Source organism: Chaetodon auriga, chromosome 10, assembly GCF_051107435.1.
Source record: "Chaetodon auriga isolate fChaAug3 chromosome 10, fChaAug3.hap1, whole genome shotgun sequence".
NCBI classification, from domain to species: Eukaryota; Metazoa; Chordata; class Actinopteri; order Chaetodontiformes; family Chaetodontidae; genus Chaetodon; species Chaetodon auriga.
Window position 1 is genome coordinate 10,271,803 of NC_135083.1, and position 14,771 is coordinate 10,286,573.

Consider the following 14,771-nt stretch of genomic DNA (forward strand, 5'->3'; position numbering starts at 1 on the left):
CTTGTATCTGCTGCCCCCAACTGGCCAAAATCAGTTTATACAGATCTATTTTAAGGGACGACTGTATATGCCTTCCACTCATTAGACGGAAAGGTAATCACTAAGTACTCCTTGATTAAATACAACAGAGACAACACAGTGATATTTCTGAAAATTACTTTTTATTTGTTAAAGGATGCGCTTTTGTCTGACTCTCAGTTTGTTGTATATTCAGTTTATCATTTCTCATTGTGTTGTACCTTTAAAAATCTGTACAGCTCACTCAGTTATGTACCCTGAAATTCATCTGAGTGGCTTGAAGCTGTAGTTGTGTGGGTATTCACAGTGTACATGTGATCGTGTGGACTAGGATGCCGTAAGAAAAAACACCTCGCTCAGTATTTCTGTGACATGGCATGTCTATTGCACAACCGAAATGGGGCTCTGGAGATAAAGCGTTACCCTATTTTCCACATTGAGAGGAAATGGGCGCCCTCTGGTGTTCCTCTCCAGCTGATATTCCACCGAGTTAATGAAACAATAGACCCACACAGAGAGGACATCAACCCTCCTAATGATTGTTTCGGCGGCGGTGCAGCGGAGGGGCCACTGGCACTCAGCATGGAGTCTCAAAAGCATTTTAAGTGCTGAATTTCCTCCAAACTGCTCCCCACACACAGCTTACCCTGTTGGAGAAAATAGATTTAACTGATTTCTACTGCAGTGCCCAGTGCCTTTTGTCATGGTCAAAAATATATCTTTTCATAGTATTACAAGGCTCGTATTTAATATACTTGTTCACCAGCAGTACACCTTTAGTTGCTCATAGGAATCTGACCTGTTGATTCATGTGAGAATATTTTATTTGCATCATTTTGCTCTGGGCATGTTTTCCATTATCACACTTTGTGTACTGCTATTTGAAGGTTAAATTATCCACCAACATAGAGCACATACAAATTGCAGGTAGCTGAATGAATTACGGAGCTGGAGTGAGACGACAGTAAAATAGCTGTGATTTATATTTTTAATGGTTTGCTTGACACCGTCATCAAACTGGTCACACAAACAAGATTTGAAATGTTTTATTTTAATAGAATTTAGGACAACCAAATATGTAAAATAAAAAAGAAAACCAACAGCAAAAGTGAAATATTATTCACTAGTTTTTTTTTCCTTAAAAAAATATCAGCCTTTCCCCTTGTTCACAAACCATTTCAAAACCGGACAAACAGAACTAACATGATAAACTCCGAGAAGCTGGAAGGCCATCAACATTTGTTGGCAAATATAAATATAGTGGTTTGAACAGGGTCTCAAATAGCTCACATGGAAAGAGTGTACATACAGTTTACACGACAGTAGGACACTCGGCACTGCCTGTATCAATTTTTATTAATGTAGAAAACCAGGATCCTCATTTACTGATTTAAATCAATGTGTTTGACAAGGAAATATATACATTCAGCCAGCTCTCATAGTCTCTGGAGTATGGCGTTTGTGTTGCCCCTTAGCTCAAGTTGATTGTCTATTCAGGGGCATAATTGTGAGAGTATGAATAGTCCGAGTAGTAATCCTGTGGCCTACCACCACCTGGGTAACCCCAAGAGCAGGGCCCGCCCCCCCGATCATGTCCTCGTCCTGGCCGAGGCCAAAGTCCTACTGGGGGGACTCCTCTTCCTCGATAGCTCCCTAAAGAACCAGGACCCATCCCACCCCGCATAGGCCCATGATCCATCTGTCCACGGATGCCACCTATACTACCATAGCCCACACCACACATTGGATGTGGAGGCATCTTAGGTCTGATTACTGGGCCCCCCCTGGTGGCCACTGCAGGAATGCCCACAGTCGCACCAAGGTTGTCAGTGCTATTCACCTGAGTCCTGCCCCCCTGATTACCAGGGGTGCTGCCTCCGAGGGTCTCCCCAGGCTTAGGAAGCCCACTTGGGTCCATTGGGCCGGATGTGACAACACCCTGGCTGCTAACAGTCTCACAAGGAGTGGTCCGTGCTGTTCCCCATACACCCTCCCCAGGTCCACTGAGTGTCCTGTCGGGTTTCATGGGGGTCCCACTAGCATTCTGAGGAATGCCTGCCATGTAACTTGGCTGGGCTGAGTCATTATGGTCTGTGTAGGGGAGGGAGGTGGTGAGTGGAGAGTTCCCAGCAGCCCCAGCTCCTCCAGAGTCCGAACCATATGTGTGACCCAGCATCATGAGGTGAGGCGGAGGGGGAGGTTTGACCTCCAAGGGGAGGGAAGCCAGGTTGGCTAGAGGTCCTGGTGTGGCCATGACAGGGGGGGTTGGGACTGTGGCAGAGGCTGTGACTGGGGGGCGGTATTCCTGTTCTTGCGTGCCACTGCAGGGCGAAGCAGGATAGGCCGGAGAGGCCGCATAGCTAGAAGAGCCAGTGTAAGATGACCACGAGGCTGAAGGACACAGGAAGCTTTGGTGGGGATTCACAGGAAAACTTCCTGGCGACAAGCTGCCAATGTCTGAAGAGCCTATACCCATCTGGTTGGTGGCTTTGAACTGAGAGATGGCTGTTTTAAGAGAACTGTAGTCAGACAGCGTTGGCGTTCTCTCAGGGGTGGCTTGGTGGTCTGGGAGCGGGGGACGAAACTCATCTGTCTCCGGTGGAGGCGGCAGTGGAGGCTTCCCCTCCACAATTTCCTGGTTCTGCTCTGAGGGGTCCGATATGGTGGGTGTCTCACCATCGTCAGAGTCTAATGACATGTCCTCCTCTTCCACACACTCATCATTCACTACTGGGAGAGCAGGACAGGGCGAGAGAGAAAGGAATGGAAAAGTGGAGAGGGAGATATGATCAAACAAGAGTGTTACAGATGCTTTAACAGAAGTTAACGGTAACATGCAGCGAAATCCAAAGTGTTTTGGTGTTCAGTCCTGCTGGTGATGCTACCCACCAGTAGAGGGCGGCGTTGGAAGCTCGTTCTGATTGATGGAGCCAATCAGACTGTGGAAACCGCTCATAACATCGTCGATGCTCCCAATCACTATTCCATTTCTGGAGTACTGTAGGAACATCTCGAATGGCCTCTCTGTAGAAACACAACAAGCTAAATTCAACAAACATTTCAAACAGGAAAAACTAGAGTAATACTTTTTTATATCATTCAATTAATGTATATAATTTATTCAATGTGAAGACATAAAGGAAAATACGTCTCACACAACGCCTCAAAGCTGACAGAGAGGGACCTGAAATTTGATGACAATACCTGTGAGGAAGATAAGGTGCCGCTGTTGCGTGTGCTGAGCTTGGAGTTTGATCAGGCACTCCAGGTCAGGAGCCTGGCGAGACTGCGTGTCGCACTCGTGATAAGGGAGGAACTCCACTAGGTGCTTCTTCTGATAGGCTGTGAGAAGGTTCAGGAGCCCCATGGCGTTGGTGTTTAACCTTTAAGAGATCATCAAAAGCAGATCCACATAAGTGTCGAGATGTTTATTCACAGCTCAAGTCCAGATGCTAAAGATCACTTTGGTTTGGTTTGAAGTATTTTGACTAAGCTTCGGCTCAATACTGACCTCCCCAGTTCTTTAAGCTTCTTCTGGGACTTGCAGTGCACCTTCCACTGCCAGGGGTGTTCAGGGGTGCTCTGCTCCTCCAAGAACTTCAGCAGCCCCTGCAAACGATCTGGAAAAACAAAGAAAGCAACACAAGCTCTGCATCAAATACAGCCCAGCTGATATTTCCATGAACTCGCACGGCTCCCACACAGAAGAGTACAACTTACCCTGCGTGATAAGGTCAGGGTTGAGGACAAACTCATCAGACACCATGAAGCCTCCAGACACAAACAGCTCATTGTAAGTGTGGTTCTTGACATCGTCCAGAGAGTCGACTCCAGCGAAGCTCACTGAGGGCAACTTCTTCAAAGACACCAGAGCCGGGATCTGCAAGGTGAAAATATTCGATTTTTCTTTATAACATGGAGTTCTGCTATTACTTTCTTTATTAAAACGTTGGTCAAATAAAAAAAAGGGACAACCCTGGTTCCAAAAAGGTTGGGCTGCTGTGTAAAATGTAAATAAAAACCGAATGTGATCATTGGTTCAAAAAGTGGTGAACCTCGCTCCATCCTCGCTTGCGAATGTCTGAGCCTTTCCAGGATGCACCTTTCATACCCAATCATGATACTATCACCTTTTACCAATGAACCTGTTTACCTGTGGAATGTTCCAAACAGGTGTTTTTGGAGCATTCCACAACTTTCCCAGTCTTAAGTTGCTCCTGTCCCAACTTGTTTGAAACAAGTTGCTGCATTAGGTTCAGAATATTTACAAAAATCAATGAAGTTGTTGAGTTAAAACATTAAATTTTGTCTTAGTACTACTTTCAGTTGAGCGTACGTCAAAAAAGGCTTCGCTAATGATCACAGCATCCCAACTTATTTCGCCATCAAGTTTGTAACATGTTTTCAGAAAATACTGAAAATATATATATTTTAATACAATGTGCAAATAACCCATTAATTTAAAATAAATCATCTCAGCATTCTGATAAAAAAACAACACTCTGCAGCAGATGTATAAACTCCATTAGGATGCCATTATTTCTGTTTGATCACTGTCTGGATGAGCAGGTGCAGACTCGTCTGAAGAACAAACTGGTGAGATGAAGAAGGTGAACGGAGGATCGTACCTTGTGCACGTGCGCTGCGATGTCCTCATTCTGAATGATGATGAGAAGCTTATCTAAACTGCCGCTGTTTTCAAGGAACGTCTGCGGGCTGCACTCGCTGTTGCCAAGACTTTTCAAGTACTCCTTTGTGACGGACAGGAGAGACATGATTGTTAGAGACAGACAGATGAACATGTCCTTCCCTCTTACACGCAGAAGTACTGACTGACGGACAGACAGAGAAAGAGCCGAGCAGTGAGACATGAACACAAAGTGACAAAGAGGAGCAAGTGTAGCCTTTCACATTCCCACAGTGCATCTGTATTTTGAGCATGGAGGCTCTTTGGCTCCCGTAAAAATAACAGCGATTTAAATTAAGTCTGCAGAGGAAGACCGTGACAGAAAATGGATGCGCAACTTTGGGAAACCAGAAGTAATAATACCACTTTGAAGCGGCGCTGAAATGATTTGATTAAATGATTCACGGAAAATTGATTTTGATAATCCAGTTCAAGTTTAGGTAATATCAAATAAAATCACCACTTCTAGCTTCTCGAACGTGAGGATTTTGTACTTAGATGGACGCGGCATCCAAATGTCGCTCTAAAGGACTACTTTTCATGATTTTCTGCCATTTTACTACTGAGTAAAAACAGTTTACAGTTTAACCTCGCTCGAGCCTTGTGCTGTACCTTGATCTCCTTGCAGACGGTGCTCTCCTCCCCCTCGTCCCCGGAGTAGATGTAGAATTTTACTGTATTCTTGGTGACGTCCTTAAAAATCTCCACCAGGCTGCTGAAAACCTCCGGCTTCAGCTGACCGATGAGGCTTCCAGCCAGCAGGCCGGACCCACTCCCAGAAGCATGGCCTGAGTGCTCCGGAGAGTCAGATGTGACTTGAGAGGGAGAATAGATTTCCACCCCCAACTCTGTCGACAGGCCTTCTGTTTTAGCCTTAGCGGATGCCGTCTCTTTGACGGCGACCATTTTACCACCCTGTGAGGAGGTGGTGCTCTTCGACAGGGAGGGCTCTGCTTTAGTTTTGGAAGCCTGGGTGGGGGTGGGGGATGGTGATGTAAGATTAGATGTTGTCACTGGGGGGGGTGGTGAAGTGACCTTGGAGGGAGCAGGTGGGGATGGGATCAACTTGTCCATCTTCTCACACAGTGCTTTGACATGCCCCTGAATGGGGACGGGGGAGACGTAGGGTACGACAAAGTCTGAGAAGCAGCTGTTGGGCAGCCAACAGTGGTGTGGAGGCAGCCGTGGGGGTAGCTGCGATGCATAGCAGATGTGGTGAGTCTGCATGATGTTTTTAATGTCAGAGGTAAGACTGTGGATTTCCTGGTTGAGTATAGTGTCCAGGCTGATGGAGGGCCTGAAGGGAACTTCCTCTACGACTGGTACCGTGGGCGGTGCAGCCACCTTTTTTACTTCCACGGCTGCAGGCGTCTTGGGCTCTGGGTGGCTGTCTGTCGCCGTCACGGCCTCCGGTACCGGCTCTGGCTCTGGTTCCACCTCGGGCTTTGGCTCAGGAATAGGCTGTGCTTTGTCTGGAGGAAAACAGACAGGAAACCTGTCACAGTGATGCCCAGATCTAAAGATGCCTCCAAGGGAGAGGCCTGTGTGTACCGACTGCTCTGAGATACCTTCATTGGCAGGGTTAACCCAGGTCGGGTTGTCTGAGGTGTGAGCTTGCTCTGGTGGCGAGCCTGCACTCAGTGGACTGCCAGGGCTGCAGTCCATGTCCTCCTAAAGAGAGGAAACGCCGGTAGTTATTTTTAGGTCTACAACCACATTTAATGCATGGTAAAATATTCCAATATAACAACCCTGGAGTCAGCTGTTGACATCTCACCTCTGTGTAGTTCGTTTGTGATGCTGGCTCATTTTGTTTCCTAAGATCTGGGTCAGGGAAGGCAGCTTCCACCCTCCCCGCACCCGCCGATGGTTCGCCGTGGTTTGACTGCACAGGCACTGAACCCTGAGCCACAGCTTTGTTCAGAGTAGCCAGGAGGATCTTGAGAAGGCGCTGAGTCTCGTTCACTGCTGAGGCATTGGCGCTGCCACGAGCCCTCAGGTCAGTGTCATAGATGCCCATGCTTTCCATCACTGCTGTCAGATTGTCACTGTGTCCACCCTCATCCCCGATCTCATCTGTCTGGGCTCCTAGCAGGACATATAATCAAAGATTTGATGTGCAGTATCTGGGGAATGTGAAGAAGGGTATGCATTACCCTTTCAAGTTCAAATATCATTTCAGCTGGAGACTGAAACTACCTTAATTGCACTAGAACATGAGAAAAACCTAGCTCTCAACAACTGTGATAGCGATGGTTGCTTTGGAACACAGGACTACAAACGGCTATCTGACACTGCAGCAAACATACATGAATTTTGACGTGAGAGGGTTTTAAAGATGTAAATAAAGTAATTTAATTTTGATGTAAGCTGACATCCTGGCTGTTTGTGAATGCAGCAATGCAATTACCAAGAGGTGACCAGACTGTGTTGTGAAACAAATCTAATATTCATTCTTTCAGAGGGATTGACTTTGCAGGCAGCAGGTGGAAATTCTCAAAAAACAGAAATTAAATGACACCATATGAGTCGAGCGACACAAACAGCCGCAGCCCCCTCACCTCTACTGGGCTCCCCGTTGCTCAGCGGATCTGTGCGTTGGTGTTTGTTCATGTCCCCTCTGTCATCGCCCTCAAACTTCCTCTTCAGACTGTTGCCATCCCAAGCCCCGTCCTCTCCCCTTTCCTTCCCAGGATCCTTCACTAGTGCTTTCTTATGGAGCTGGATCAGCTTAAGCAGCTGTTTCATCTTGTCTTCATCATACTCGTTCTGAGACAGCCGTAACCTCTGAGGCTGGGACTCACCGTGGGACTTGTGCTGCGACTGGGCCCCGTTCGAGTGGGCCAGCCCTGTCCGCCGTCTGCTGCTGTCTGTGGGTGGCTTCTCCTGTGCTGGCCTTTCTTGAGGTTGCCTTTCCTGGGGCAGTCTTTCTGAGGGTCTCTCTGCCCTATCTGAGCCCCTGTCCGAGCCACCCCAGTCAGAAACGGGGCTGTATTCCACTGGGGCCGGAGCAGGTGTGGGTACGGGTGCGGGGTTCCGTATTCTTTCAATGATTTCCTTCGCCTTGTTCAGTGGTAAAATGTAGTTGGCGGGGTTGTGGATGTAAGAGCGCAACACAGAGTCCATGTTAAATTTGGGCCTGGGCACTGGCAGTGGGCTGTTCCTATCGTCCACATTATATTTGTAGTCGGGCAGAACGAACGGCCGCACCGTGCCTGAATCCATGCGTGTAAGGTAATCGGTGGCCTGACGCTCCACCCCAGAGCTCAGGTCCTTGCCTGGGTTGGGGCGCAACTTGAACAAGGCGTAGTGCAGAGCAGGGATGAAGGGCTCCATGGAGGACAGGATAGCTGGCTGGGGCTCCACCATCAGCGGCTCTAGCTCGAACAGTCTTGATGCTATGATGGAGAACGCATGTCAGTGTCGTATAAAAGAAGTCTATCTGCACTATTAATGTCCTTAGAGACAAGAGCCAAAACAGGAGCCACAATTATAACATGGAAACAAAACACGCTACTAAAACGTTCCAGTTGGGAGCAGATGCTTTGGGCAGATGCTATCACTGGGAACCAGTCAGAAAAAGAGATGGATACATAGTGAATAGTACTTACAATACTTGACAACCATCCTTGACTCCTGAAAGATGAATAATGCTTGCAGGTTCTTCTCCACCCGCCCCCGCCGCTCTAGAAAACAAACAGCAACTTTTTTTTTTTAAAGCTGAACCCTCATCACCCGAGGGAACAAGTAGGTGTTCAACTGACACAACAGAGAATTATGAGAGGAGAGAAGAAAGCATTCTGGCACCTTTGGACTCCACCATCTGAGCTGAGGACAGCAGGAAGAGAAAGCCCCTGTCAAACAAGGACTTCACCAGCACCTGAATAAGGAGAGTTGACACCGCAGTCAGAACCACCAGGGCGTCATTTCGAACAACATGAGCAATCATAATGTCAGTCTGTTGCTGGACGGGCTTGCACTTATCCAACAGAATAAAAGCAAAATAACTATTTATGGAATTTAAATTACCATAATTGCGTCAAATGATGATGCATAACTGCAACGCTGCATGTCAAACCTGAATATTATTCTTTTCCTTTCTCAGGTTTTGAAACAAGAAGGATTTTTGTGTGACCTGGACACCCCGAATCTTTGAATTCAGTTCAGCATCGAGTTTATTTTGTTGACGCAGTGTGATTCAGCGAACTGATTCAGTATCTTTTGGGGATTTTCGAGCATGAGAACCAGGTAGGTAACAGCTACAGCATGACTCACCATCCTGTCCCTCTCCAGTTTGTTGACCAGCGCTGCCAAGCTGCCGCTGGTGGGTTTGCCTTTTCCATCCACCACCTCAAAAAGGCTGCAGGACATCCCACACTTCATCACTGCGGACAAAGAAAAGCAAATTGGAATACAAAGCGGGCCCATAATGCAAACACTTTGCTTATAACTTGCATTGATTTAGAGAGACCACACTTTCTGTAACACGCGATGCAGCGTATGCATTTGGAATAGCTTTAGAAATTGGATTTCACATAATGCATTACCGCCGACATCCCCGGGGCATTTTTCCATCATTCAATTTTGAGACAGACATGTGTGGTCGGAACTGACCTTCCCGCGATATGCTGTAGGTGTCCCAAGAAAAGAGCACAGAGGGAATCTTTCGCTTCACCTGCTCCAGCTGCATGCCCTGATTCATCTCCAGCTTCTCAGGCCTGCACGGGCACACAGGGAGATTCATCGAAGAGCAAATCAGAGCAAAAACAAGGAAGACTACTGTCTGTATATCGCACAGGTGAATTCTAATTCTTCTCACCCAAAAGACGCGTGCAGTGTCAAAGTTCAGCAAAAAGCGTCTTTAATGATTAACAAGAAAAGGATGATGCACAGAACAATACAAGAGGCCAAAGGTCTACTCACAGTTTGAAAGGAAGGTAGGGGCGCGAGGAGGATCGTAAACAGATTGGGAATAACTCCTGGCCTTTGTTCACCAGCGGACCACTCCACACAGTGTAGCAGCTCTTCCCTTCAACGGCGTCAACAGCACAGGTCAAAGGTCAGACACAATACAAAGACAAAGCAGATCTCATAACTTCTCAGAGCTGCTGGTTTGTCCCTGAAATGAATTTGGATCATTTTGGAGGTGCAGCCCTTAAAAAGCACTCTTCTGTAACTGACTAGCAGAGGGCATGTCAATCAAAATGCTGAAGCTCGGCTTAGTTAAAGAAGTCGTTTTCTGCTCCTCATGCGAAATGGCCTTCATACTGTACGTATGCCAGTTTACACACACAACACTAATTCAGCACAACACACATATTTGCTTCATTACATACATAACAAATATGCCAGAATGAAATATTTTACCTCTACTTCCTTCAGGGGGAATAGTGTTAAACCTGTTAGAGAGAGAAACACAAAGCTCGTCAAACATGTCTTGCAAACCTCTACCAACCTGAAAAACACACGCTGAACTGCACAATTTCCTGCAGGAATACGTACCTGTGTGCAGTCATAGGAGTTGCTGCAGCCTCCTTGCCTTTGTACTGAAAGGAAACCACAGCGTAGGGGCACACGTGCCTGGGCCGTGCCTTGATCTCATCAAATGCAAACTCGAAAAAATATTGCTAAAAGGCGACAAGAAACACACAGAGAAACTTACAAAATCTGCTCAACTAGGATGACAAAATACGTACAATCAGTAAAGGAAAAAGAAGCAGCATTTACCTGCGTGAGCTCAAAAGCTCTGTAAGATAGCAGAGACGAAACCCTGTTGACACTTTTGGACATGTGACCGTCAAACTTGGGCGAAGGCTCTATCGCATTCTTAGGCATGTTCTCATGGATGTGCTTTATTCGGCCCTGAGAAACAAAACAAGCTGGTGAGCTTGAAGTCCCGCGAGGACAAGAAATCTTTCAACATCACAGAATGGAAAGAGAACGGCAGCACATACCCTCATAACTTTAAAAACGATCATGTCGCCAGACGAGCCCACTTCAAGGGGATTGATTTGTAACAAATCAGAATATTTGGAGAGATAAACACCTACAATGACAAAATGACTGAATTAGAAGAATCACAATCACACTTCAGTTAAATGCATTTAAGGATCATATTTACACTCAAACCAGGAAAATCATGCCAATGACTTGTCGATATTTTCAGAAAAACACCAGACAAAACATTCACTCCTTGAGTGGGTGGTCAGTGGTGATATTAGAGCCATTCCCAGCATGAATTAGCTGTCTGCAGCTGTAACGTCGTCAGGTCAAAATGCTGATCAAACATCCTCACATGCCAAATAATAAAGTGAAAGAAGTCAAAATGAAATCCATCAGAAAACAAAACTAACTGAGCTTTCAACCCTCCAAACAGGCCACAACTGAGAATCACAATCATTCTGGTAAATATGGAGATAAATGACATAAAGACGTATTCGATATATGATGGGTATTACAGTATTGCTTTTATGTGGTATACACAATGTGAGAGGGGACTGCTGAAATGCAACTCTCTCGTCCTTTCTGGCCCCTCCGAGTGCCGCTACGCTAACAGTACAGACAGACGCACGTCAGACCCAAAGCAGTGACTGGCTTGACCAGATTTTCTCCAACAACGACGCACTTGATTGCGGTGAGCTGAACTGAACGTGGCGCAGCCTGGCTGAGAGTGAGTTTGAGCTTTCAGGGAGGGGCGAGAGCGCACCGCCGTAAAGGAAAAGGGTGTGCTGGATGTATGAAACGAGAGCAGCAAAACAATCGTTTTATCTTGGCTATCTTGTTTTCAGAATCGCAGGAAGCCAAAATTGTAATTGGGAATGAAAATGTGATTAATTGCTCTGCCCAACCTCAAAACATTCTGACAGCAGTAATCCAAAAACCATCAATCCATCCACGACAACATAGTTTCCTTTAAACTCAACAGCAACTCACCCACTGATGGATTTCCTAGTGTTGTTATCCTGGAGTGTCCCACAGACAGACCCTTTTCACAGATCCACTGGAGCTGGGCACACAAGAGAAGACATAATGCTCAGAAACATGTTTAAGACAACAAAAAAGCATCCTGCTTTCTAACTTGTCCATCAATACCTTGGATTTGTCGGGATAAAGGAAGCAGTACGACTCTGTAAGTTCTTGTTCGGTCCGCCCGTCCTGCTTCATCTCTCTCCGTTTCTCAATGAACTGGCACACAAAGGGAGGAGATGGCAAATGAGACACAGCAGTCTGAACCTCACCGTCTCTTACATGCACGGCTCCGGTCGAACGTGTGCCTCTGAAGGCGATGACCAACCTCCTTCTCCAGCAGCTCATTGCGTATGAGCCTGGCCTTGCTGTAGGAGAAGCTTCCTCGTGATGACGAGTCCAAGTAAAAGGACGAGATGATCTTCGCGAGGTCCTCAAACTCCCGGCTGTCAGGGGGCAGAAACTGGTACAGGCCTGCACACACACAGTGAATGAGTGGGTTAGCATATAGCGTCTGCAAGCAGAGACCTGAGTGCATGTGCAGAGGAGCAGAAGTGTAAGTCAAACAACAATCACATCATCAAACAGCCATCCTCTTCTCTCAGCTACAGGTCAACACGGGTGAATATGTGTCTAAAGTATATGCTTATATCTTACACAGGAAGAGGATACACGTGTCCTGTGTTTACACTTCAGTTCAATAATCACGCCACACACCCTCTGATAAAATTACAAACAGGATGAAGTGATGTGAACTGGGTGCTTGCAGGCAACAACTGTTTGAGTGTGTTTAGTACAGCTCAGTGGGGTTGCACTGAACCAGCAGCACCCCCACACTGAGCTTATGTATCGTGTGCGAAAGCCAGCCACAGGTAACTGAAATGTGCATTGGGAGTTGTTAGGACTGGAGAGACGCAGCAGCAGCAGCAGTGACCACAGCTGGTCAACAACAATAACATGGAATCTCTCACATCAACAAAAACCTGTGTACGGGTGACAGCAGCCGTCTGCACCCACATGAGGTTTATTATGTCAATCCAAACACATGCAAAGAAGTGGAACCCCCTCTAACTGTCTGCAGGCCGCTCTGCATGGAGCATCAACACCCTGAAGCTGTGGGCTAACAAGTAATGAGCGTCAAAGACTGGGGACACGCCAATGGGATGCAAACACGGCCAAGTCTGTCTCGCAACTAAGTTTCCAACTGTGGTGATGAGACTTTTTCTACAGTACATGTGCAACCTGCTGAGGGAGACCAAATACTGCAAGCACGGCTGCTTATAAGAGGCTCAAAAAGTTAAGTCCAGGAACTCCATCTTCATTTTGCATATATACAAATAGCCGATGTATCACATCGAGGTCTTAAACAACCACTTTCCACCTGCCACTTTGCTCAGGATGCTATCACCTTTCTGACACATGATGGGGAGCATGGGGAGCACTGTACTCTGAGGAATATTGAGGTGAGGTGTAAATGGGATGCTCTGAAATACCAGTGACATCACGCTGGGACAAAGGGGGTGGGCAGCCCTACTTGGATTTTATTATAAGCCTCGTGGGACTGTGAGAACATTTTAAATAGACGGGTGGGGTGGATGAATCCATGCCCTTCACTGAGGTCAATGAGACATCCACATGTTGTCAGGTGACGGCTGCAACACACTCATGACACCGGCAGCACTGCTCAATCAGACTACGGTCCCGGGGAAAGGTGAAGAAGGCAAACAAGGTGGGCTTTCAAACGGGCGCTCCTCAACGTGCAGCTTCCAGGCGCCTTCACGGGAGCTGGAACTGTGGAAGTCGGCTGCCTGCTTCTCACAGGACACCACTGAACTTGGATGCCTGAGCCGGGCTGCCAAAGCCATGTCTGCTAAAACAACTCACGCTGCATCAATCAAGACAATCCGTGTGCTCACATCGGACGACGCTGACTCCATTTAAACCTACAATGCCGGTTCACATTTTGTTAAAACTCGTTAAACTAGCGAGAGTAGCCACCTAGCTAGCTAGCAGGCTAGCAACATGCAGCAGCAGAATAATCAAAATTGTTGAAAATTGCAGCGATATGGCACCACCTTTCCGTTCTCTTATCTTCCTCGGGATTTGAAAATTCGGCCTCTGGCCTGGCAAGGGAGAACTGCTAAAGCTCCGGGCGTCCGCCTGCACGTTCCTCCGCCGCTCAGGGGCTTCTTGTTCGGGCATTAACGTTACACTGTCTCCACATCCAGGCTGATCGCCATTTTGGTTGGCTGTGGCCGAGGTGGCGGCTGAATTCTTCGGGGGTTCGCCACCCTCCGGCTGGAGATCGTCCGTCTCGGTACATTCTGAGTTCCTTTTCCCCACCGCGTTGGGGTTCAGGGCCATTTTCGGGCACCGTGCACGTAATACGGGCAATGTAGCACTAACGATTACGGCGCCGCTTCACACACACACTCTCCTCCTCACCCAGCCTCCGCCATTGTGAAAATGACGTACACGTTCTTCTCCACCACTGCAAAACGCTGCCGTCACTATGTTTACATACGAGAAAATCCGCGCCCCCCAGCGGTGAATAGATGTACTGCGACAATTGATGAAGTGATTGGACACATCAGTGAACACAGTGGGGAAAATAGTGCACACATTTAACAATACACAACAAGAATAAGCTGTAGGATGCAGCGAAATGCATATTATATTATCAAGCCCGGAATGCCCCATTGGACATAAATACTTATATAATTAAACAAACTTACACATTTAAACAAGCTTTTACATTTTATATGACCTTTCACCCCACACACTGAAATGGCTAGTAAATTACTACTGATATACACATGCTGTAGACCTTGTGGGTTAATGTAACTTATTTAACAATCTCACGCTTGTAATATTTCAGCCTACCACCAGGTGGTGACAAAGAAACAGATCCTTAATCTCAGGAGAAGGATGACAGAAATGAACAGTTTTAGATGTTATAAGGTAAAAGTTTTGACTGGATACTGGTTGTATGCTTTATTGAAATTTTATGTATTCACGTTATAAAATTGAGTTCTCTAATGACAGTAAGTTCTGAGTGTGAAATAATAATAATAATACCAAAAATACATTATTTCCTTTT

General features: G+C 46.7%; 1 protein-coding gene across 2 annotated transcripts; it reads right to left on the minus strand.

Moving 5' to 3' along the window:
• Positions 1 to 1,049: 1,049 nt before the first annotated feature.
• tasorb (transcription activation suppressor b) lies at positions 1,050 to 14,142 on the minus strand. 2 transcript variants are annotated; one of them, XM_076741197.1, is made up of 23 exons: positions 13,747 to 14,142; positions 12,000 to 12,145; positions 11,798 to 11,890; positions 11,639 to 11,711; positions 10,660 to 10,751; positions 10,433 to 10,567; positions 10,208 to 10,332; positions 10,073 to 10,104; positions 9,629 to 9,734; positions 9,320 to 9,423; positions 8,981 to 9,090; positions 8,513 to 8,585; positions 8,317 to 8,391; positions 7,267 to 8,103; positions 6,483 to 6,793; positions 6,274 to 6,376; positions 5,318 to 6,177; positions 4,647 to 4,769; positions 3,739 to 3,898; positions 3,530 to 3,638; positions 3,223 to 3,401; positions 2,908 to 3,042; positions 1,050 to 2,748 (listed from the first exon to the last, which is right to left on the minus strand). In XM_076741197.1, exons 1-23 carry the CDS (start codon positions 14,033 to 14,035, stop codon positions 1,508 to 1,510), a joined length of 5,511 nt encoding a protein of 1,836 aa, XP_076597312.1. In that variant the 5' UTR covers positions 14,036 to 14,142; the 3' UTR covers positions 1,050 to 1,507. The 2 variants fall into 2 exon arrangements, with proteins under 2 accessions (XP_076597312.1, XP_076597313.1); XM_076741198.1 differs by having other exon boundaries at positions 1,050 to 2,745; positions 13,747 to 14,131.
• Between the last annotated feature and the right edge of the window lie 629 nt (positions 14,143 to 14,771).

Excerpts from the sequence above, each read along its gene's own strand:
- tasorb (XM_076741197.1), bottom strand. The coding sequence starts at position 14,035 with ATGGCCCTGAACCCCAACGCGGTGGGGAAAAGGAACTCAGAATGTACC. Across the intron at positions 8,104-8,316 it reads AAGGATGGTTGTCAAGTATT|CATCAAGACTGTTCGAGCTA; the intron begins GTAAGTACTATT and ends TCTCCATCATAG. Across the intron at positions 3,402-3,529 it reads AAGCTTAAAGAACTGGGGAG|GTTAAACACCAACGCCATGG; the intron begins GTCAGTATTGAG and ends GATCTCTTAAAG.